The sequence below is a fragment of the Tyto alba genome, unplaced genomic scaffold, assembly GCF_018691265.1.
Source record: "Tyto alba isolate M040663 unplaced genomic scaffold, T.alba_DEE_v4.0 Super-Scaffold_7, whole genome shotgun sequence".
Lineage (NCBI taxonomy): Eukaryota > Metazoa > Chordata > Aves > Strigiformes > Tytonidae > Tyto > Tyto alba.
Window position 1 is genome coordinate 42,325,505 of NW_024881328.1, and position 23,398 is coordinate 42,348,902.

General features: G+C 40.5%; 1 protein-coding gene across 4 annotated transcripts in view; it reads left to right on the top strand.

Annotated features, from left to right (window-relative positions):
- The first annotated feature begins 343 nt into the window (after positions 1-343).
- TRAF3IP1 (TRAF3 interacting protein 1) overlaps positions 344-23,398 on the top strand; it is a 45,954-nt gene continuing 22,899 nt past the window's right edge. For 3 of the 4 annotated variants that reach the window (XM_042784255.1, XM_042784256.1, XM_042784259.1), the window contains exons 1-7: positions 344-541; positions 1,518-1,586; positions 5,858-6,019; positions 7,909-8,043; positions 8,184-8,654; positions 9,851-9,928; positions 17,048-17,123. In XM_042784255.1, the coding sequence (XP_042640189.1) occupies positions 419-541; positions 1,518-1,586; positions 5,858-6,019; positions 7,909-8,043; positions 8,184-8,654; positions 9,851-9,928; positions 17,048-17,123 (1,114 nt within the window). In that variant the 5' untranslated portion in view covers positions 344-418. The remainder of the gene's footprint in view (positions 542-1,517; positions 1,587-5,857; positions 6,020-7,908; positions 8,044-8,183; positions 8,655-9,850; positions 9,929-17,047; positions 17,124-23,398) is intronic. The other variant, XM_042784258.1, reaches the window with a different exon arrangement.

Sequence of the window (23,398 nt, forward strand, 5' to 3'; positions counted from 1 at the left end):
GCCTGCAGGAGACGAGGACGGTGCTGGGGGTCCTGTGTTCTTTAATGGCCTTGCTAGGGAGCGTGACGCACGATCCGGCAATCCTCCTTCTCCCTCATCCATCACTCTTACGTTCTACTTCTTTACCTCAAGGACGATTAAAAAAGAAACCACCAGAAGATACGGCTGAAGTTTCTGAGCGCTGTTTATCTCCTGATTATTCAAACAAGGGGCCGGGGTGTGACTAGTTCCTTGGGACAAGAGGCGGGCAGGGCCTAACCAGGCCAGCGGGCCGGTTGCTAGGGCCGCGTCGTGCCTAGCAACCGCCTGCCCCGGGCTCCGCGCTTGCGCAGAGGAGGCGCCCCGCGCCGCGGGGCAGGCCGGGAATGCTCGGTGCCGGCGGTGGCGGCGGCGGCGGCGCCGTCCCGCCGCCGCCGTTATGAACGAGGCGGTGGTGCGTCGGACTCAGGAGTCGTTAGGCCGAGTGATCCGCAAGCCGCCGCTGACCGACCGGCTGCTGAGTAAGCCGCCGTTCCGCTACCTGCACGACGTGATCACCGAGGTGGGCCGGGAAGCGGCCTGCGGGCCCTGCGCCGCCGTTGCTAGGCAACGGGGGCCTTCCCTGGCGGGCTCGGCCGCCCCCTGGCGGGCGGGGGGGCTCAGCCGCGGGGTGGGGGGTTGAGGGTGAGGGGGGACCCCCAGGAGTGAGGCTGGGGGGGGGGCTCAGCCGGGAGTGAGGGGGGATCCCCAGGAATGGGGCTGTGTGGGGGCTCAGCCGGGGGGTGGGGGGGGTCCCCCAGGAGCGGGGCTGGGGGGGGGGGCTCAGCCGGGGGGACACCCGGGGCTCTGCGCTCCCCTCGCTTGGGAGGGGGGGATCTCAGCACCAAATTGGGGTCTGCGCAAGGCCGGGTGGCGCATGCAGGTCACTGCTGCGGGGGGGGGGGACACCCTCCGAGTAGCAAGTAAATCTTCAGGGGTGTTAGGGTGGTGAGTAAATCTTCAGGGGTGTTAGGGTGGTGAGTAAATCTTCAGGGGTGTTAGGGTTGCTGGTGGTCATGGTTAAGACCAGACGAGGGGGCTGACTCTTTTCCTCTTTCTGCTGTGCATTTGATCTTTCATGAAACCAGCTAGTAGGTTGTTCTTCCACCTCCTGTTTAAAAAAGAAAAACAAAACCAGTCTTAATTTTTACATTTTATATATAGTCACTTGTAAAGAAGCCAATAAGGGAATAATACAGAGCTGTGTCTAAAATACATATGCTGGCGTTTACATTGTCAGTCTCCCAGATTCACCAATTATCAATGTTAAAGATGGAATTAAATAGGAAGGGAGGCCTGAGCCATAAGCAAGGATTAAGCCTTGTTCCAGAGCACGTTCAGAGACACAGCAGACCTCTGAACCTGCTCTAGAAGTAGTTCTAAACAAGGTATCATCTCTGAAAGCAAATAAGGCCAACATATTTCCTATTGCCACACAAGCTTTATTGAACAGAGGCCTTCAAGTGTTCTTAACTTACTCCTTTTCTTTTGTTTCGAAGGTAATCAGAGTGACAGGTTTTATGAAAGGACTTTACACGGATTTTGAATTGAAATCAGATAATGTTAAGGTGGGTATGAAACTTCCTTGTTCATTTAGCTTTAATAGTAGTGTTCTTTGAACCTTGCCACAAGGTACTTTTGGTCTTTTCTGTCTTTGATGTCAAGCACCTGTTTTTAGGTTTGTGAAGAAATTGTAAAAGCTGTTGCCTGTTGGTTATATTGTGCAAAGCATGAGGTGAACACATACAGATTACAGTTGTAGATGTGACACAAACGAGCTGTTGTGTGTAAAGAACTATTTCTGTACAGATTTTAAAACAGTGAGGGTTAATCTTATGACCAGATAGAGGTTTCCAAAATACTCTTGTATTACAGATGAAAAGAACTGTTATGTAGCAAGATTTCCTTGCAGTAGTTAGGCATTGATAATAAATCACAAATGCTAGAAATCCGCATACGGCTTTTTAAAGAGTCTTGTGGTCTCTCAATGGAATATATGGGTTTATACTTACTGCTTTATATATGTGTTTATATACACATATATCTGTATATACAATGTATACATATATACAGTATATATTCTTGCTTACTATCCCAGGACTTGCTGAGGCATTTGTATAGTATATGCATTCCACAATAAGTTTATTACAGTATATAAACGACTAATTACTGAAAGAGGACGTTAATGTTATTACTGAAGACTGGTTCTCTTAAGTTACAGGGGTGATTTTAGTCTCCATTTGCTGCTCTTCTATTATCTGCCTCTTTGCTGAGCTGATGCTGACTTCTTCAACTGCTGGCTTGATTGGAAACTTCGGGCGCTTATTCATGACAAATAATGCAGTGTTTGTATGTTGCTAGTTAGACAGCTACATCCCTTGGTGATTAACATAGCAACTGAAGATATGAGGTCTGTGAGCCTGGCTTGTCATCCCTCCAGCCAACTGCATGGATGTTTTATGCACTTCTTGCAATTAATTATCGGTCTGATATAAACATTTATTCCTGTGACTGTTCTTATTGTTGTCGGGATAACTAAAGTTATTTATACAATGGATTGTTGTCTTTGTTGGTACTGTCCCTGTTGAAGCTTGTCAGTAGGTTCTGTGAGGAAGAGCAGCTTAGCACATGCTGCCTCTTCTTGGGAGAGCACTGTGCATTTTATTTGTGGATCAAAGAAGCAGATTTCCTAGCAACTCGTGAGTAGGCCTTTGTATCTACATACTGTGATAGCTGTGAAGTTGCACCAATCCTGATTACCTCTCTGAGAATTTCTTTCACAGTCTATGAGATCATGGTTTTCAAGAGTTCAGGCAGAGGAGATCAAAATGATGTAGTGTGGAGGAAAGCATCTCTAGCTTGTGTTCCTCTTTTCAAAACACTGGTCAGGAAAAAGACTTGGCTCTCACAGGATGCTTCCTCCTGTGATTTCTGTTGGAGTTGTAGAAAATCAGGAGAGTAATCTTTATGCAGAGACCAAAACTACCCACAGAGAGCTAGAGTCTGAGCGCAGCAGCCGGAGTCCATGTTGTGAGTAACTGTGTATATTTCTGGGCGAGGGTGATCAGCTTTGTGTAACGCTAGGGAATGGTACTCATCTGGTGTGATCATCTGGCAGTAGATGCACAGACTTGGCACAGGCAGGATGCTTTCAGAAAAAAGAAAAGGTTTGTACCCACTGTGAAATAGTCCCAGTGCTATCTGTTGTCCGCAGTCTGCTTGCTGTGGGCTGGGAAAAATTGACAGGTGCTTTTTGCAAGCTGGCCATGCTGTGCTGTTGCAGATCACTAGGTGCATGGGCTGAAATTAGGAAAGCCCACAGCTCGTGCTCCGTCCCCTGTGGCAGCTGGGGCCGGCTCCTTCTCTGGACATCCCCTTACATGCTACGCAGCATTGTGCACACATTATGTGCAGCCAACTGTCTTCGTTTCTAGTTTCAACTCACCTCTCTCACCTGGACATAGTGGGGACCTGAAGTACCCACCATTTCTTCTGCGCTACGTTTTATGTCTCCACTGTTGGGATAGTGCATTCTGCCTGGATAGCTGGTCCCCTCCTCCTCCACAGAAAGATGTGGGAGACAGACTGGAAGCACCCCGGGAGCCCAATCTGCCCTGCAGAGCAGGCACGTGGACCTTAGCGAGTTCCAGTTTGTTTCAGGGATGTATAGTCACAGCAGTCAATTGGAGAGAGAGGTAAGGGGAATTTAAAGCATGAGGATTCCTTAATTGTTGGGACTTCTCTGAAACAGAAGGCACCTCTTTTTTCAGCTGTCTGCATGTTTATCAGAAAGGTTCATCTTGTTCGGTTTAGTAAAAAGTTGTTCTCTTATAAATGGAAAGATTGGATATCAGGCTTGTTCTTTTAATCTTTCACACCAGCTTCATATATATACAGACACAAAGAAGGTCTTTATATATATATATATAAAGTTCTACCACTTGAAATAGGGCAGATACCTCTTTTGGAAATCTACACAATAAAAAATACTTTCTTAAGCTCTCAGCACTGTTTCAGATGTTTGTTTCTATTTTGATAGGATTTTATTTACTGACGCAGGTGGGAGCTGTAAATTTCTCATTGGGTTCATAAGGATTTCTTACATGGATGGAACACACTGATAATGTAACTGCTGAAAATGATAAGCATGTAGGAGGAAATTTTGGATCTTTATTTGAAAACATCTTCGGTTTAGAATAGTGTCCTGTCTTCTTCCCTATATTGATAGACTGTATATGCCTTTGGAAGGACGGACGGACAACCATTTTGATAGAGGGAGGTTGCAGTGTTTCCTTCCTCTTTATTTTTTGAATGCAGGGGGCACTGGTGAGGGTGAAGTGCTCCTGATGTTAATGGAGACAATCTGAAAATCCCAGCTATGCGGTGGTTGTTTTTTTAATCCGTTTGGAGGAGCTGAAGACAGGAAGTACCCTGACTCTGGAGACTGTCTTCCCACGCGTATAACTATCATGCACACGATGAGATGCACTTGATATGAATGTGATATCATGTCCTTGAGATACCATATGAACAGCTCTGTTAAGCTCTAGTGCCTCAGGAATAGATAGTGCTACCAGATGGCCTGTAAGGAGTGTTGGCCTTGCTCAGCTGAGGAAATACTGGCTTCTGTTGCTTTCCTCTGTTAAATTTGATCCAGGTCATTTTGGATCTGTGTGCCTGAGATATTCAGAAAGTAAGTGTAGTGCAAAATCAGGTGTTTTACTGGTTAATTACAACCGTTCCTTTTCTGAATCAGCTGAAATGGCAGTGGTCCGCTTTGCAGTTATCAGTTTGAATGTGGTAGTTCATATTCTTTTGAACCGATGCCTCTTAAAGCACGCATAAAGTATTCTTCTCACACGGGTTTACTTTTTAACAGACTAATAAAATACCTTCTTTATCTCCACTCATGGCTGCAAAGGATGAGTGAGTAGACTTCTGTGCTGGTTCTTGAGTTTTATTATGTTGTATTAATAAAAACCTCTTTTTTTTCCACTCCAAGTATTCTGCAGCTGCAGAGACTTCACACCATGATTTCATTCTCTGGGCCAGGAACCCTCCAATAAAATTTTACTTGGTGGGGGGTTTGTTTATTTTGTCTTATTTTTTTTTCTCATGATTTTGCATAATGACTACAAGACATCATCTTTACTGAAGGGCACTTGGGGAAAGTTGTTTGTAAAGTATAATTATAAAACTAAAACACATCTGGTAATTGTGGAGATAAAAATATGTGCCTGTATCCCTTTCCCACCAACTTTCGTATGTTTTCTTTACTCTCTGTTAAGTCTGGTTTGTAAAGTGTGTGCACAAGCATGTAAGTCCCTCAATTTAGACTCATATTAGTCCCGTAAGTTTGGGACTTCTGTGCCGAAAAATATTCAGGGCAAGATCTGTCCTTCTGAGCAATATCTGCTGTAACAGTCTTTTTATAACTCTTTAGTGATTCTTTTGGTAATACTTGCAATAATTTCTTAAGCAAACCTTTTTATCTTCTTTAACATGTAATGGTTAAAAATCGAGCACCAAGGGTCTTACAGCAGTCTTGAAATGCACTGGAGCTAAATGATAAACGTACTAAAAAGGAAAAGTTATACTTTCACTTGAGTCATTCCAGTTCAATGTTCATCCATTACCAAAATTCTCATTTTTTAATCAGAAATAAATAGCTATATAACTCAGGGGTAGCCCTCTCTCCTGACCTTACAAACCACATGCTGCTCTTGTTGTACAGATATATTCTGCAACTGTTCTGCCCATCAGAGTTTTTCTAGTCTTTAGGTGGTACATGGAATTATTTTGGAGTCTCAATATTATTTCTTAATTGCTCTTTTACCAGGATAAAGATGCCAAAATCAGCTTCCTTCAGAAGGCAATTGATGCTGTTGTAATGGTAACAGGAGAGCCACTGTCAGTAAAACCAGCACGTGTTGTGGCTGGACATGAACCAGAAAAAACCAATGAATTTCTTCAAGCAATTGGGAAATGTTGCTTAAATAAGGTACGACATCACATATATAGATTTTATACACATGGTGATATATTATCAGAGTTTATTTGCAACAGACTTTATTGACACTTATCTGCTATTTTCAATTACACAAGAAAAATGTTGGGTCACCCCTTATAACAGTAACAACAGAGAGATAGTGTATGATCCTTAACAGAGCTTGAGCCAGGTCCCTATGCAAATATGTTCTGAATGTTTTTGTGCTTTTAATGTATACCGGTTTTTTACTTTTCACCTTACTCGTTGGTCATTTAATAACATCTATTAGATTTGAGGAGGAATATGAAGCTTCAGAACTTTTAAAACTTTTGGATGCAGACACATCAGACACATTAATAGTATGAGCTGATGCTGCCACCTTTGACTTTATTTCCTTTAAAATTTCAATCAGATCTCTAATTCTGTAACGAAAGCAATTTTTCCAATGTGCTGCCTTTTTTTTTTATATAATTTTTAAACTTTTCTGAATATGGAAATGCAGCAAAGTAGAAATTTGATAACCTGTTAAAAGTAACTGCAGGGGCACTTCTTAAAATAATTGTTGCATTCTTAAAATAATTGTTTCATTAAAAGCAATGGGAATTCTTTGCTTATGGGTGTTACAAAGATTTTTGAAATACAAAGGTATTATCTAAAGCCCTTGAGTTAATGAATGTGAAGAAATTGTGTATATTTAACCATGAAATCCTACAGTGTTTACAGGCTTGTCTGCAAGTTTAGTTTGGATTATCTTTGTCTGATAATCTACTTGTTATTTTTTTTAATTAGCTGAGTGCTATGAGTTTCTTCCTTAGGAATTGCTTGAGAGCAGGTAGGGGGGGAAGTTGATAAACACACATGGACACTGGACGAGTTTGAAAATGTGCTTGATGGAACATCTTTATAGAATGTTGTGATGAGATTTAATATCCAGAGGGCATAGTCTACACATTTTGAGCTAAGATAATTAGCCCCTTGGCATTTATTGTGAAATATAAGCTTGATGTGCATTGTGGAAAAGATTTCTTTCAGCTTGATACTTTTAGTTCTGAGCTGAGCATGCTACTTGGAGTTATGTGGTTCAGGCGAAGGTTGCTAATGTGGAGAAGTTTGTGTCCAAATGTGAAAACCCACAAAAATTCATAGTTTTACTTTTACAAACCAGGAGAGAATCAGGAGTCAACCCCCAGGGCAGTATCAATTTTAGTGATCTAAAAGCTGTTCCTGTTTCAGGAAGGAGAATTCCCTGGCAGTGTGATTTATTTTCTTTTGTTTTTGTTAATGTGGTCAAACTCTTTGGCACTTGGACATGAAAACATGACATTAACTTGCTGTCTAACTTATCTAATTAATAATTGCTTGTTGTCTTAAGAAATTAACTAGATGCAGGAGCTTTTTAAACTGTAACTGCAGCTTACTGAAATTCACTCAATGTAGTTTTCCTTAGTGACTGCTGCTGATTAAGCAAGTATTAAGTGAAAGTGGAGTGGCCTAAGAGTGGATGAAAATACAACATAATGTGGTTTTAAAAGTGTTGAACCAATCTAGCAGTTGCGGTATAAGGATTTGACAGTCACTTATCTTACCATTTTGAAAACTATTTAAATTTTTGCAGTGAGAATTGCTGTTGTGCTATAATGCATAAAAAGCACCCTATATTTAGTTAGCTCTGGTACGTATAATTAAATTATTACAAGGAGGTGTTTGACATAAAAGAGCGTTATTACTCCTGTGAAAGAATGTTTCCAAAAGAGCAGAAATATAAGCTTTACTTGCAAAACGACATCAAAAAAACAAACAAAAACCCCAACCCAAGTCATATTGATTACAGAGTTAGGGAGAAAGGAGACATTTAATAAAAGAACTTACTCATTTCAATGATGTTTTTCTATTCCTTGCAGCTGTCCAGTGATACTGCTGTAAAAAGGATCTTAGCTGGGGAAAGAGCTGATGCTAAAGGGAAACCTCCATCCTCTAAATCTCGAGATAAAGAAAGCAGAGAATCCAAAACAGAAGAGAAAAAAAGCCATAAAGAGGTAGGCAATTGCAACTTTTGCGTGGGTACACTTTGAGTTCTTTGGGGTTTTTTTGGCTTGCATTTTTGTCTGTGTAAAGTAACTGTGTTGTAGGATTGCCATGTATTGGAAATAATTTTTAGTTTTTACTTTCTCTGTAGGGTAGAGAAGACACTGAAATTAAAGACAGAAGCTCAAGCAGAGACAGAAAACCCAAAGGAGATTTGAAAGAGAATGAAGAAAGAGAAAAGGAAAGTGATAAACAGAAGGATAATGAAGACAGGCACAAAGACCCTGAAAGAGACGCTTTTAAGGAAGGAGAAAAACAAGAAAGAGAAAGAAACAAAAGCAGAACAACCAAACAAGGAAGAGAAACAGAAAAAAGCAAGGGGAAAGGAGGCACAGAACAAGAAGATGATCTTGAGCGTGATAAGGGACAGGAAAGAGAGAAAAAAAATGAAGGAGGAAGAGAAAAGGACAGACTGAAAGGAAGAGACAAAGATAAGGCTAGGGACAGAGAACAAGAGAAAGACAGAGATAGAGGAAAAGATCGGGAAAGGGATAGACAGAGGGATAGAGAAAAAGATGGGGAGCATCTAAGAGAACATGGAAAAGATAAAGCAGAGAAAAAGGTAATTGAAACTTTATTTCAGAGAATAACGTTTCGCATGCTGTGGTAGGTTCTGATGACCTTGAATGTTGGTATTTCTGATTTAACAATTAAGTACTTTCTTTAACAGCAATTACTCTCGTGAAGTGAAAGTGTCGGTGTGGCGTGACTGAGGTTGTATGTGTAACTTCATGTCTCTGTCATGATATACGTTGACTTGAGCCATCAGACTCAGATCTGACTGTGATTCCTGAACATCTAATAAGCAGTTTCTTTTCTGAACCCTGCATGTCTGAATTCTCCTGATCACATCAGATTATGTTTGGCAGAGAGGTGACAATAACTATTGGAGCTGTGTACTTCTATCCTTGTGTGTCTTCCCAGTAATGCATGTGGTCATTGCAGCCAGAGCCAGCTTTTGGGGAAGATGGGGCTGAAGAGAGTTCCTTTGGGCCATAATGAGTTATTAATATCTTTCCTGAGCTTACTTCTTCTGTAGCAGGACACACAGGATGGAATTGTACATCTGTATTTTTTTTCTGGCTTTCTAGATTAAGCTGCTCACTTCCAGCTTGATTTTTTTTTTTTTTTCTTCCCTTGAAAGAACAGTTGCGAAGCCCACCTAGATCAAATCATTTCCCTCTTGCAATAGTGCTCTATTTGCAGTGGACTCCGCATATCACGTTGCATCTATGGGAATGAACACGTCCACCATTGCCCTATATTTCAGGCCTTCTCAGAGTAAAGGCCTAAATTGCCTTAAAATCCAACTCTTCGCTCCCTTTCATTTTACTGTTCTTTTTTATCTTTTCTCTTCCTCCTTTAAATATTTCCTATTCTCATTTTCTGTTCTGTTGCGTGCTGGGTCATGGTAGAAATTTGGACTTAATGGACAGACATCAGAGGTACTTCCGTTAAGGAGTAGTTTAATTTTGTTAGATGTGAGAAAGCATTTCTGTCAGTACCTGTCTGCTGGTCTTAAGGATCCTTGTCTTCCTGGTACTACTCAGAGAGAATGATGTTTAACTGTTGATTTTGCTCAGTCAGTCACCTGTGCAGGGGGAGGCAAAGTAAAGAGGGCAGCTAGATGGATAAGGTAGATGGATGAACGTTGTAATGTGCTCAGTTCAATTCTATGCTTCTTTCCCCTTTCACATTACTCAGGTAAGTAGCTCACTCCTCAGCACACTGAATCTAAAGCAGTTAATTTATTTTCAGTCCACAGGTTCTGAGGAATCCATGCTTAGAAAAATGCAAAGGCCAACAAAAGACAGCAAGTGCCAGCCAGATAACGAGGTTAGTAGTGTAGAAGATCTGGGAAGGTGAATATTGAAAGTGTTGCATTTAGAATGATTTGGGAGTCTGCATGAAAAGAATGTAGGATTGAAAGGTAGGTAGATGACAAGTTTTAGGTCTGTAAAATACATGCTTGTCTGGTTGTTTTTTCTATTGGTTGTATTTGTGTTGTGGTTTTTTTTTTTTTTTTTGTTATTAATTTCTCTGAGCTTGGACCAAAAAAAGTCTCAGTTTATTTAATTTCCTGGATTTTACTTTTGTGAACTGATACGTTAGGTATTTCTGGAGAAATATCTATCTAATCAAAGCTTTTTGTTTATTCCACTGGATCTTTCCTGGAAAGCTGTTAGTTTGTGTGTTTTTTTTTTTTTTTTTTTTTTTTTTTGTGTACTTTAATAGAAGTTACTGTTTTGGAAAGCAGATGTGTTCAGTGTTGTGTCTGAGCCCATGTTTTGCATCTGAGTAAGGGTAGGGCAGAATAGGAACTCACTGATTGCCTCTGAACAGTAGCTGTTGCTTGTGATACCGTTGTGTCTGCATCTGCTGCCTCTCAATGACCTGAGGCAATTTGGGAAATTAAGGAGCCATATGGCTAAATGTTTAAAGAGTGAGCCTTCAATAAATTAACCTAAAGCAGCTAAGGCTAGAAAAAAAATAGGCAGGATCCCAAGTCTAGCAGGAGTCTCTGTTGAGAGTCTATGGGCCACTGACATCATCCTGTCTTCTACACAAGATGACAAATTTATAGCTATTCTTTGTCTGAAATCCAACCGAACTTTTAAAATTATTGGCACTTGGAGGGAGAGCTTATAAAATAGATTTTAGCCTGAAGCAAATGTTCATGGCCAAGTTAAACTTCCTGCAAATTGGGTCTCTAATGGAAATTCTGAGCCTCATCCCAAACTATCGCAGTGCTCTTGGGCACCACAATAATACACTGGGGCAGTAAAGTTTCATTTCCTGTCTTAAGTACTTTTGGGAGTGATTCCAAGACATGTGGGTTTATTACCTTAAATTTAGATGACATGCTTTCCTCTACTTGCTTGCGTAACAGTAGACGCTGCTTAGTTTTTAGGTGATGAAAACACCCACCTTGGACCAGTGCGTGACTAATGGTCATCATCTTAAGACTGTGGAAGAGAAAAATGAAATGAAAATGTTCCCAATGAATTTTAGAGCTGGAGAGCTAAGATACCTGCACAAAGTGATTTAGAGAAAATTCCACCATGAAATAAAGGGAAAGAGCATCTAATGGACTGTGATTGATCTTCCTGTCCTCACAGTAGTTTCACAGCAGGGTAATGCCTTTATTTCCAGGGATTTACCCTGATTTAAACTACTGTAACTCTATTCACATCACGTGGCAGTGAAACGAGTGTATTAAAAAGGAGGGAAACAATTTATGTCTTCATGCACGTGAAGAGTATCGAATTATATTTTGTAGTCTCTGCTGCACAATTAGTAAGTCTTCAGCATCTGTCTTTAGCTTTTTGTAAATATAATACAGGTGCAACAATTTGAAGCAGCCCCTCTCAAGCAGCAGCAGATATGCCAGTACCTAACATGTCACCCACTCTTTTCTGCCCTAAGAATTAACCTCTTCATCCTTTCTCGTTTGTTCTTGTCATGCTCTTTTACCCACTTACCGTGGCTCCTAGTCCTGCTTGCTTTATCCTCATGCTCCCAGCCACAGCTTCTCTTTCTCTCCAAGCCTAGTCTTACGTGGCTTCACGTCGCAGTGAGCTGTTTGTCTTCCACTTGACTTCCATCTTGCTTCCTCTCTATTTGAATCTGGTCCTTTCTTCAGACACGCTGCTTGATGGCATAAGAACATGGAAACAATGGAGGAAAAAGCAGTGGGGAAATGGGAACTTTTAGTTCATTTGAGATATCCATGAAATTTCAGGCTGAATGGCTTTTATGCTGCATTTACTTTAGAGAACAAGTTAATTTAGGATTGGGTGGTTTTGTTTTTGTTTTTCATATTCTACATGTACAGCAAAGCTATCCCTAGTTCTTGGCTCTGCTCATATGAGATTAGGAGTCTTAATAAGTTTGTATCTATATTCATGAAAGTCTTAATTTTTCTTGCTGCTAATTATTAGAGGCCAGCTTTAAAATGCTACTTAAATTTTGACAGGTTGACTTGTGGTTTTTTGAATTCATTTTTCTGGTCCTAAAGAATCTCTGTATGTTACTCAGCATGTAACAGTCATCACATGGGTGTCTGTAATTTTCTGGAACTAAAAGAAAGCAAGTGTAAGTAGGAATTAAGAAGAGACATTTGGCTAACACATGGCAATCAGAAGACTACTTGTTGCTTCAAGGCTAGTGGTTGCATACCACCCTGTTTGTGATCAGATCAAGTTGAGTTGTATTTTGTTAGCTCTCAGTCCATCTCAGGTGAAAATCTTTTTTTAAAATGGACCCTTCATAGCATGACTCATTGAACTTTTAAATAATAAAGATAACTTTGTCTTTTGACAAAAGGTGATTCAGGTCATAGAGCTTCTGAGTGTATGGTGCTGTTTATATGAAAGTGGCTGCAAAATAGGTATGTCATTTACCCCTGAGGCCAAACGTGTTGGAAAAGTCTCTTCCATTTTGCAGATGGCTGCTGAAACTCTTGGCTAAGGCTTTTTGTAATATCCTGTCACTTTTGGCCACTTCTAGAATGACTTTTATTTTTGCCCTACAAACTGTATTGCTCTGAAACCGGTCACTTGAATCAGCCTCTAACTCGTATCTAATAAAATTCTATTTCTGTTGAGGCTCATCTCGACTATATAATGAAATAAGATATAACTGCCCTAGAAGCAGCAGAGAGAATCGTTCCATGGAAATCCGCTCATTAAAACTTACATTTTAAAAAGTAGGATTTTTCTAATAGTTCTTTTTGTGTTTGAAAGGTTTTAATTAGCGGAAGCTAACACTAGTAGAACGCCATCTTGCGAGCCTTCATTTGAGGAAAAGATAACTGATCAATATTTTCCTAATAAGTTTTATCTCCACAGTGGTCAAGTTGACCTTAGCAAGTACAGATCTTTCCTTGTTGCTGTTGCACACTAATAAATTCTGCCTGTTAATCGTGATAGCCATTTTAGGAATAAATACTGAAAATATAGAGAGTTTGAGGGAAAGAGTAAAGAAAGTCTTTGAGGGATACATAGCTTTCAGTAAAAGCATCAGAAATCAGCTGTGTTTATTCATTGAGGAATAGACTTGCACAAAATTATGTAATTGTATTTAGAAAACTATATATAGTTTTATTTATATAAAACTTATACACACACATGCTAATAACTATGCATGCAAATACACCTGGCACTGTGCATCTAAAGAGCAGAAAAGTATCAAGGAAGGTTGTTTGAATTAGATTTCTGTTCACAGACCCAATTCATGATTATTATTAGTGAACTATCAGTAGATCTGATAAATTAGAGGGGAAAAATCCCAGTGGCTGATTTATATAATGAGTTGTCCTCCTCCCTTGTTTGACTGTTGGTACACGGAGTGGCCGTGGCTAGAGGAGATAGATGTAAGCACGTACAGAATTATTTACGAGATCAGTATACAAGTCACTGACAGAAACTGTTCGTGACATCTTTTCATGAATGTAGAGTTTGGTCCTTGCATGGAAAGAAGGAAGAATTAACAGTTTGGCAGGATGTCTTTTCAAAGCATAGTCCTCCTCTGGACCTGCTGAAACATCAGAAATCATTGTTTTCTTATGTTTTGAAATGAAAGTCAACCTATTTACAAGTTAATAATGAGGACAAAGCAGCAGATGGGACAGTTTACAGCAGGCTGCTGTATCCTCTCCAAATATAAATGTAAGTGCTCAAAACTGGGAAGTGGATCCATCTAGGGTTCTACTTCAGTATGTTTTTTTTCCAGGATGGTGTGAGATGAAGTGTAAGATGTTTTTTTAATGGCTCCAGTGGCAGCTTTTCAAAGTCTTGGAGCCTCTGAATTTTTAAGAAGAATAATGACCTATTTTATCTCCCTTTGGAAAGACTTAAATCATAAATATTGTGGGATTTATGTTTTTGTGTGCTACCATAGTGATTAAATTTTAGCTTTTATTTTGCACCTGTTGCCAGTTGTGCACATGTGGCTCTACAAAAATGTTAAGTGGTGTTTGTAGTCACTACCTGACATAAATAAATGACTGAATCCACTCCTCCAGAAGCCTCAGTGCCTATTCCCAAGTCCTTCCCCACCTGTGCTAATAATTACATCACCCAAAGAGCTGCTGAATTTTGAGTGTACCAGATGTGGCCTGTGGGCCTGTAGAGCCAGACTGTGATGGTATGTGAACTTTATTTTTGCTCCTTGCATAATGTTGTGATTGTGGAAGATGGTAGTAATTAAGATGAACTAAGATTAACCACTTCAATATTAGCTATGCTTTTTAGACTTCTGTCTATTTTTCTTTATAACTTGTCACTATTTCCTAATGAGTGAAACAAAAATACTGGTAGGTCTGGCTATGGGTCCAATAATAATTGCAATAGTCCGGTGAAGATAGCATAAAGTCAACACTAGTTTATGTTGAAGCAGGATCATGTACTGTCCATTCGGATAGTTTTTTATGAAACGTAGGCTGTAGGGCTTTCTTTTGGCCGACTGGATACCTGAAATTCTGGGTGTGTATGTTGTATTACAATCAATCATGGAGGTGAAGGAGATGTAGTTTCTGAGGGACCTAAACTAACTGTTGAATGTGACTCTTGTGTAGACCGCTCACTTTCCTATAATGCACCTCCAAATAGTTCAACTTTTCAGTTTATCACAATTTGCATACCGTGATTGTCTGTTGTGACTAAGCATTTCCCCTTTGTCAAGAACAACTTTTGAGCTCGTGGTACATTATAGCATATAAAAAAAGCAACATTTACCCTCAAAGCAAATTAATCACCATGTTCCTGACGTGTAAACTTCCTTCCCCTCCTTCATGTAGCTGTCTCTCTGGGGCCAGTGGGTATGTTGTTGTAAGCTTGTAGAGGTGGGATATTTCTTTTAAATGGTCACCTACAGTAGTTTGAGTAAAAATACTTACCAGTATCCTGTATTTTTAAACATCTTGTAGTGTTATTTTCCATTATGACCATATGGTCTAAAGTCCTATATGCAAGGTATTATGGAAAATGAATGTTTTACATTGTATAATTTGACAATTTTCTCTTGTAGGTTATTGGAACATTTAATGTTAACATTTGCATAGAAATAGAAGAATTTGCAATTCTCATTTATGGTATTGTCATTATCAGCAGTGTTGACAATAAATCTTGGATGCAAACTGCATGGGCTGTATTTACACAGACTTCAAAAAAAGCAGATGAGAACGAAATCCTGTGAGGTGCTAAACATTTTTCAGGATTTTGAACGAGATGCAGAGATGTATTATAAGGAGAGCAAGCATAGGAACAGAATGGTATTTTGTAAATCACCTGTACTTCACCTGTTGTGTACAGAGGTGGTTGCTTCCTCTTTAGCAACAAATGTCACTAATGGAATCAGGGAGTTAGGTGAAAAGAGAGGAAAGTTATTAGAAGCACGAATGGCTTGTTGGAAGATACTGGTTTATTACTATGTATGATAAAAGTCCTGTGTGTGTACGTAGTGGGCCAGATCCTGTCACTGGCTCCATCCTCTGGTCTACACGCAAGCAGAAGTCACAGGATCATTTAGGTTGGAAAAGACCCTTAATTAAGGTCGTGTCTAACCGTTAACCTCGCACCGCCAAGTCCACCACTACCAAGTCTGCCACTTCTGCTAGCCAAGATTGGTTTGAGGGGATGGACTGCCTCCTTCCCACCCTGATCCCATACCCAGGAGTTTTGCTGGGCTGGCAGGGGTCCTCCTTTACACCTTGTGCCTTCTCTGGAGGCATCTGAGCCCCAGCTGTGCTTCAGGTCAAGTGAGTAGTAAATCTGTAGTATACCCTACCTATAGTAGTGGCAGCTCTCACGGACCTGCCCCTCTGCCTGCTCTTGCCAGAATGTTGTTTTGAGCCTTTTTGTAGGGCAAGTGCTGTTGGTGCCTTCAACCCCTCTAGCGCTACCTGTGCGTAAGCTCTGTTATTCCTCTGCACACAGGGGACCTCACGGTCCTGAAGGCGAGGCCACCTCAACTGGTGTTGATCTCATCTCATGAGAGGATGCTGCTTATGCATCTTTTTTTTTCCAGCCTCCAGCCAAGTGGATTTAACTTGTCCATTTCCAAGGACGTGTGCCCATTGAGATGTGTAACATAGTGCCTTTGCAGAAAGTATTGTCAGTCAGGTGTTCTTGACTCTGGGCAGTGAAAGCCATATCCAGAGAAAACAAAATAATTCTTGTGTGTGCTTGCCTGCTTTCATTTCCTGGCCTGTCTGAATCACTTTTGGACTAAGGTCAGATTCCTGAGAAGTACCCTGAATTTTCTTCCAGTTTAATCTTTTCTGCTTTTGAACTGTTATCCTCCTTCCTGTGTACCACTTGCACCTTCAGATCATCCATTGCTTGTTTGTTGGTCTTTCTGATGGGACCCATTTCTTCATTTGTCCAGGGTCTTTTTCCAGGAAAGTTGCCCTTTGAGTAAAGGATTATGCAAGTCTAGTGACACAGTTTTTCAGTCTTTGCTTCTCTTTTGGAATTAAATTTAAAAGACTTCCCAGGAGGTTAAAGAGGAACTGTGAATCTGATGTAGCTGAAATATAGAGGTGACTGTAAGTATCTAAGTCCTTTCAGTAGCTCACTGGTATCTAAGCATTTGTATCCCAAGGCCAGAAGTGGCATCACGGATGCTCTGCAGGTTTCACAAGATGGCCCTGTCTTGGATACCCTTAGTTCACATTTGGAAGTTGTCTTTACGATAATGAAATCTAGTCATCTAGGTTCATTTAAAAAAAAATAGCTATCGTGTATCCGGGAAAAATACCTTCAGATTTTGAGGAAAACACACTTGACATTCTTAACCTTATATGTGTGGGTCAGTTTTGTAAGTGAATATTTTTAATGTATAGTGCATACAGGTAGAAAAGCAACACATGTAAGTAAATCTTATTTATAAATAGACAATTTTTTAATATACAATTATATAAATTTATGGGCTTTTTTTTTTTTTTTTTTTTAGAGTGGAAGTGCTGCAGGAATATCAAGGCAGCCTTCAACAAAAGGATCAAGGCAACGCGCCAAACCCGGAGGAGAAGGTAACTAGAGGGAGGATATTATTTCTATTAAATATGCTGGAGAGTTATTGAATAGGAATAGCATAAATACTTAAATATCCATGTTTATTATTTTTGGTGCTTGTTTTATACTCCCAGTCTGCATTTATGAATCCAGCAATTTTTCTGCATGGATTTGATACACAGAAAGTGGTACTCAGTTCAGTTTGCTTGCATTCCTCATGCACAATTGCAGATACAAATTCAGTCTGTTCTTGGTATTTATTGTGTTCTCTCTGAATGGGTTTTTCTAGTTGGTCTACAACTATTTCTGTTAGTTTCACAAGGACTGTTTCTTTGCTTAATAATCTAGCAAGTTCAGACAAATAACACCTTGCAGAACGTTAGCTTTTTTTTTCCCTATCCCTGAGGATTAATGGACAGTATGTCTGAGTTGATGAAATTATTGCACATTACTTTTACATAAAGTCACATATAACGGTTTATTAAATGTTTACAGCAGAGCAATAGTCAACACAGTATTTTTATTTTAGTAACACTTAAGATATGTTGTTTAAGATTGTTTTAGTAAGATGAAAGACATTTGTGAGGCAAGACATGCTTTTCTGTGGGGACAAATCATACAGGAATCCAAACTTCACTGTTTTTTTTAATTTTTCAGTTGTTTCTCAAAGATCTGAAGCCTTACTGTTTGGTCTTTGGAAATTTTGGCTTTATAAATTAAAAGAATGTATTGGTTGCCTTCTCCCCTCCCTCCCCCTTCCCCCCCCCCCCCCCCAAAAAAAAAAAATAAAGGCACGTTCCCTGGAATTAACTGAGTACTGGCCAGTGCAAAAAGGAATTTCCATGGGTATTTGTTTGATAAGCAACACATAAAACTATGTGCATTTATGTTAACTTTCTGTGGTTTCTTCAGTGAAAAGATGGTTGGGTGAATTCGAAACTAGCCAAACCTTTCTGAGTGATTTCCATAGCTTGAGATGCTTAACATACTCCAGGTGTGAGCTGGAGAACAGGTGAAGATAAGTTGTTAACTTCTGGCTTGCGGCCCATTTGATGATTAGAGAAGATTCCTCTGAGTATCGAAACAGCAGCACATGTGTGTAGATCTTTGACTTTCTCCAATGTCGTCATTACAGCTGTGGTCAGCTGTATTGCACGTGGGCTGGTGTCAGGCTAGGACCTTGGGGTTTGTGTTGGAAAAGGGAAGGTGATCCAGGTATCACCAGTACTGAATCCTGTCCCATGTCATCTTCCACGGTAGCTCAGCCAGGTGTAAGAAAAGCCTGCTGCATTTCTGCTGAGAGTGCTGGGGAAGGAAGGAGAGATACTTACTTGTTACAGAGGAATTATCAGCAGGAAATGAGAAGCTGTGAAAGGCCAATCTCTTTGTATTGGCCAGGAGTCACCACTGGTAGTGGTGTGGCCACCACCCTGAGTCTTGACAGCAGCCGAGGAGATAGCTCTGTAGTCATCTCCTCCTTGCTTCAGTGCAACGTCTGTCGAGACTGTCAGTTGTGATAAGAGATTTGTGCTTGTCCATGAGGAAGTGGATTGATAGCAGCTCTGATTGTATTGATTACTGTCCTGGGTTGAGTGAGTGGTGTAGTTTTTTTTGGTGGCAGGGGAGGGGGCTATCGGGGCAGCCCCCTGTGAGAAGCTTCTCAAAGATCCCCCAGCTCCAAGTCAGCTTCACTTCTGTTTAGAAACTGAGCCCATCAGCTGCGCCTCTGCGATAACGTATTTAAGAAGGGACGTGGTGACGGGCAGTGGGACTGGTGAGGAGGAGTTGCTGCAGCTGCATGAACACCAAGGTCAGTGGAGGAACGGAGGAAGAAAGGGGGGGGGAGGTGTGCTGGAGCAGAGACCCCCCTGTATCCTGTGGTGAGACAGCAGGGCGGCCTCCCCCTGCCACCCATGAAGATCTATGGTGGAGCAGACATTGATTTACAGCCTGTGGCTTCCTCCTGGTTGATCAAGGTGCTGTGCCCGAAGAGGGCTGGGGTCTCATGGGAAAAGGCAGCCCCGCTGCTGTAATTCAGTGCTGGGAGGATTGCAGCATGCGGGGGAGTCCCACGCCGGAGCAGCTCGGGAAGGGCTGCAGCCCTGGGAGGGAATCCAGTCGGAGGAAGTTAGTGACCCATGACGGAGCAGTGTGGGGAACGCTGCGGCCCGTGGGAGGGACTCATGTAGGGGAAAGTTTGTGAAGGACTGTCTGCTGTGAGAGGGGGACCACGATGGAGCAGGGGGAACAAGTTTCGGACACTCCCCTCACCGAAGATGAAGGAAGTGGCAGCACTGACTGCACCCCCCATTCCCTGCCCCTGCGCCCCTGGGGGAGGAGGTAGAGATATCGGGAGCAGAGCTGAGCCCGGGAAGAAGGGAGGGGTGGGGGGAAGGTGTTCTCAAGATGTGGCAATGCTTCTCACTGTCCTACTCTGTTATGTGTTGTTAGTATCTGTAATAAATGTATGTTCTTTTTTTTCTTCCCCTAACGAGTCTGCCTTTTGCTCGTGACCATAAAGGGGAATTTTTCCCCATCCCAGTCCTATCTCGAACCCCAAGCCTGGCTCTCTGTCCTTTCTCATTGCTGGAAAAGAAGGGAGAGAGAGTGGCTGTGTGGTGGTTGGCTGCCGACCAGGCTCAAACCACGACAATTACAGGCCATTTTACCAGCCCTTGGATGATAACCTCTTCTGAGTCTTTGGTGACTGGAGCTATTTAACAAATGGTATGATCATCAATAAATATTTCTCCTCATCTGCCTCATACCTGCCTTAGTCATTTCTCTTTGTCTCTTTGGACAAGATTTAAGTGAAGATTTTAGTCGTGAGATGGTTTTAACTGACTTTAGTAGACAGTTGTGCCAGGCTTTGTAAATAAGTAAACAATTTTATTAAAATTATTTATTAAATATAGTTTATATAAATTATTTATGAAAATTATTATATCTGTTAAGGTGCTTCATTGCAATTAAACAATTGCAATGTCACTGGCTTTTGTATGTAAGTGTATTAAATACTGTATTTGCATACTAACTGGAAACTAGATTCTCTTCAGTATATCCCAAGTACTTAATACTTTCACATCAGGAAGAAAGGAATCTAAACTTACTACTGCTAGCCCTTTGTATAAGAAAGCCAAGAGAAAAAGCCTAGAGACAGATGTAGCTAAGGAATAAAACTGGCTGGTACCTGGACCTCATGTAATGACAGTGTAACTGCAATTTCTGCCAGTTTTTAAATGCCTTTCCCCGCCCCCCACTCTTATTTCAGTGACCTGATTATTTACTCTGATTCAAATTTTCTCTCACTGGTTTCACTGGGAGCCGATATTTTATTTCTCATGCAGAAGTCACTGTATTATTCAGTTTAACATCTCTGTTCAGAAGATACAATAACACCTGTGAATTGAGACCTATTAAATAGCTAACTCTGGCTAAGGACATGCTGTTTAGACTAATAAAGCATGAAGATCTTCATACACTTAATTTGCCAATGCCACTACTGCTATTTTATATAAAGAGATTGTGTGTCGCTGTGTGTCTTCCCAAGCATCCATGGTTTTTTGGGTTTCTGTTTTCATAGGTTTCCGTGTGTCTGAGGCAAAATACTGAAGTCATATCAGAGCTTGGGTAGTGTTTTCAGAACAATCTATAACCATGTTTTCAAAAGGACTTTGGGGAAAAAAATTAAAAAGATGTTTAGGCACCTTAAATGCCTTGGAAAAGATCTGGCACTTTGGATATGAATGGATGTTGACTTAGGAGCTTAATTCAAGTTGGTGCTTGAAAATTGAAAGTTTTATGTCACATCTCATGTACTTATGTGCTGTGAGGTTTTAATAATTTTGCAGCTGAAAAATACCGTCTGGATTCCATTAAACATAGTCTTATTTTACTGCTTAGTGATCCTTAGCTGATGCTATAACTTTTTTTATTTCCCAAGATTTGAATATTTATTTTATAGCCTGAACTGGCACTAAACTACGGTGACCAGACATGCCCCATTTTATAGGATCGTCCCTTTAAAATCAGGATCCAGTTTTTCTGATAAATTAAATACGGTTAACTACTTATCCTGTGTTTTGCCTTTAAGGTAAATATTTTAAAATACTCCTCTCTTCATGATGCAGGAAGCCAGGGCACTCAAACTTCAGTTTACCTAAGAGATAAATACTTCAGGGCATTAGCCCTCTTTTTGTTCTAACACAGCAGGACTCCAGTAGGTGAGTAGTAAGTCTCATAGGTGCTCCAGTGAGTCATCCAGAGGGTAGTAAAAACCTTCTGGAGCTGTGATGATGCCTGTTGCACACTGTTCTCTGTAGTTACTGGTGATGATGACCAGAGCTTTCTATATTTTTCTGATATTAACTGGAGATAAAAAAAAACGCACAACAGGAGAACACAAAAAGGATAGTGTCCTGACTAAACTTATAATAAACAAAACAAAAGTGGTGAATGGAGGACTAGTTAAACAAGAGGTATATTTGCTGTCCTGGTAATTAAAACAAGTTACACCAGCATTTGCTCACCTCTATTATGAACAAATTCCTCATGGTATTGGAGCAAATGTTTTGGGGTTTGTTTTTCTTTTTCCTTAGTTAATGTTACATTTGTTACTACGAAGGCAATGACTGCTTTTATAGTTGCAACGTGCCTTGCAGCAAAACTTGTATCATACAATAGAGACCATTTTTGCTCATTTAGGAGTTGATTGATAAATCGAACAATTTTTTTTTAAACTTGCAGTTGCTCTTAACTGAGATCTGAACAGGTTTCCTTTCAGACGCTGAATTACTTCCTAAACGGAAAATATGGAGTAAAATGCTTCACTTTCCACTGTTGGTTTGGCTTTTCTGCTAAGCTCTAGACCTTACGGATAACTTGTAGCACTGCTGTATAGGTTGGTGATGAATGTTTAAATGGTAGTTTCAGTTTTATTAAATGACAATTCACCCTGGCGTTAGCACAGGTAAATGAAAGTGCTGGTTGACCTTTCTCTGCGGTGTGGTTAATCTCCTAAACTAGCAGAACTCAGTATTTCTGCTGCAGTGGACTGTGTATCTTTGTGGATGTTTCCTGTGGCGTGGGTAGAGGAGTGGATCCTGAGCTATTGATCTGTATGTCCTGAAAGCTTCAGCTTTCTGCTGCATGCAGTGATTTAATCACTGGTTTTGTAAGTGTTGGATGTTTTACCCCAAGCATTAGGCAGGGCTCTATCTAGTAAATCTTTTTCCATGCTATCAAAACTGTTTGCTCATTTGTTCTGGTGGTGGAAATGTTACCTGAGGTGTCCTGGCTGTAGATAGGGTCCCTATAAATCTGTTCTTTACCTTTCCACTTTAACTTTCCACTACAGTTACCTGTTTGCAGAGAAGGAGATTTGGAAGCCCTGGGTTCAGCTCTGGGGCAGTGCTTTGGGTACCTCAGTTTTAAACGCGCATGCTCCTTCTGTACCTGTATTGCCTATTTCTGATTTTATTGTGCTTCTGCTGTATTTTGAGGAATGTGAGAACTGAACATATACTCCAAGTGAAGGGGTGTGTGTGTGGGGGGTGTGTGTCTTTTTGATGAGAAGACTAATTATACCAATTCTATATGTATCTTGACAAACTGTATGAATAGTTTAACTTTTCCTGACCACATGCATGTGTATATTTTCAGGAATGATGTACAAATGGTGCTGAATTATTTCTTCTTTCCATCCCTTCACACTGAATGTCTCTTTTCCCTGGGCAGATAATTTAGAAATCAGATGTATAACTGAATATTTCAGCTTTATTCCACTGTGTGTTACTTTGCTTTTGTCAGCATCAACCTGTTGTAACTGGGGGAATTATTTTAAGATAATTGGTAGATGAAATGGTCTTTTTTTTTTCTTTTTCTTTTTTTTTTTTGTTTTCCAAAAATAAAACTGTTTTAGTTGGCATCAAAACTGAACATCATTTGTGGACTAGGCTCTTCTATGACATTACCAGCAAGTTGTGCAGTTCAGCTACCAGAAATCAGCTTTTCTTGCTTGAAATTTCTTAATGGCTTTAGTATGAAATATGATTAAAGCTAAAGCCTGTGAAACAAACCAAAATGCATTATGCCTTCCAAGTAGTATACAAAGAGAATTATATATTTTAGCAATTACTTGACTTTACTAGATAAATATTGTAATTTTTCACCAGCTATCAAGCTAATAAATAATACCTGTAAATCATTTCTGAATTGAAGAAGTTGCTGTTAGTTTGCAGTAGCATGAGGAGTTCAATCAGCGGTCATGTAAAAAGTCTGTGAACTTGGAATG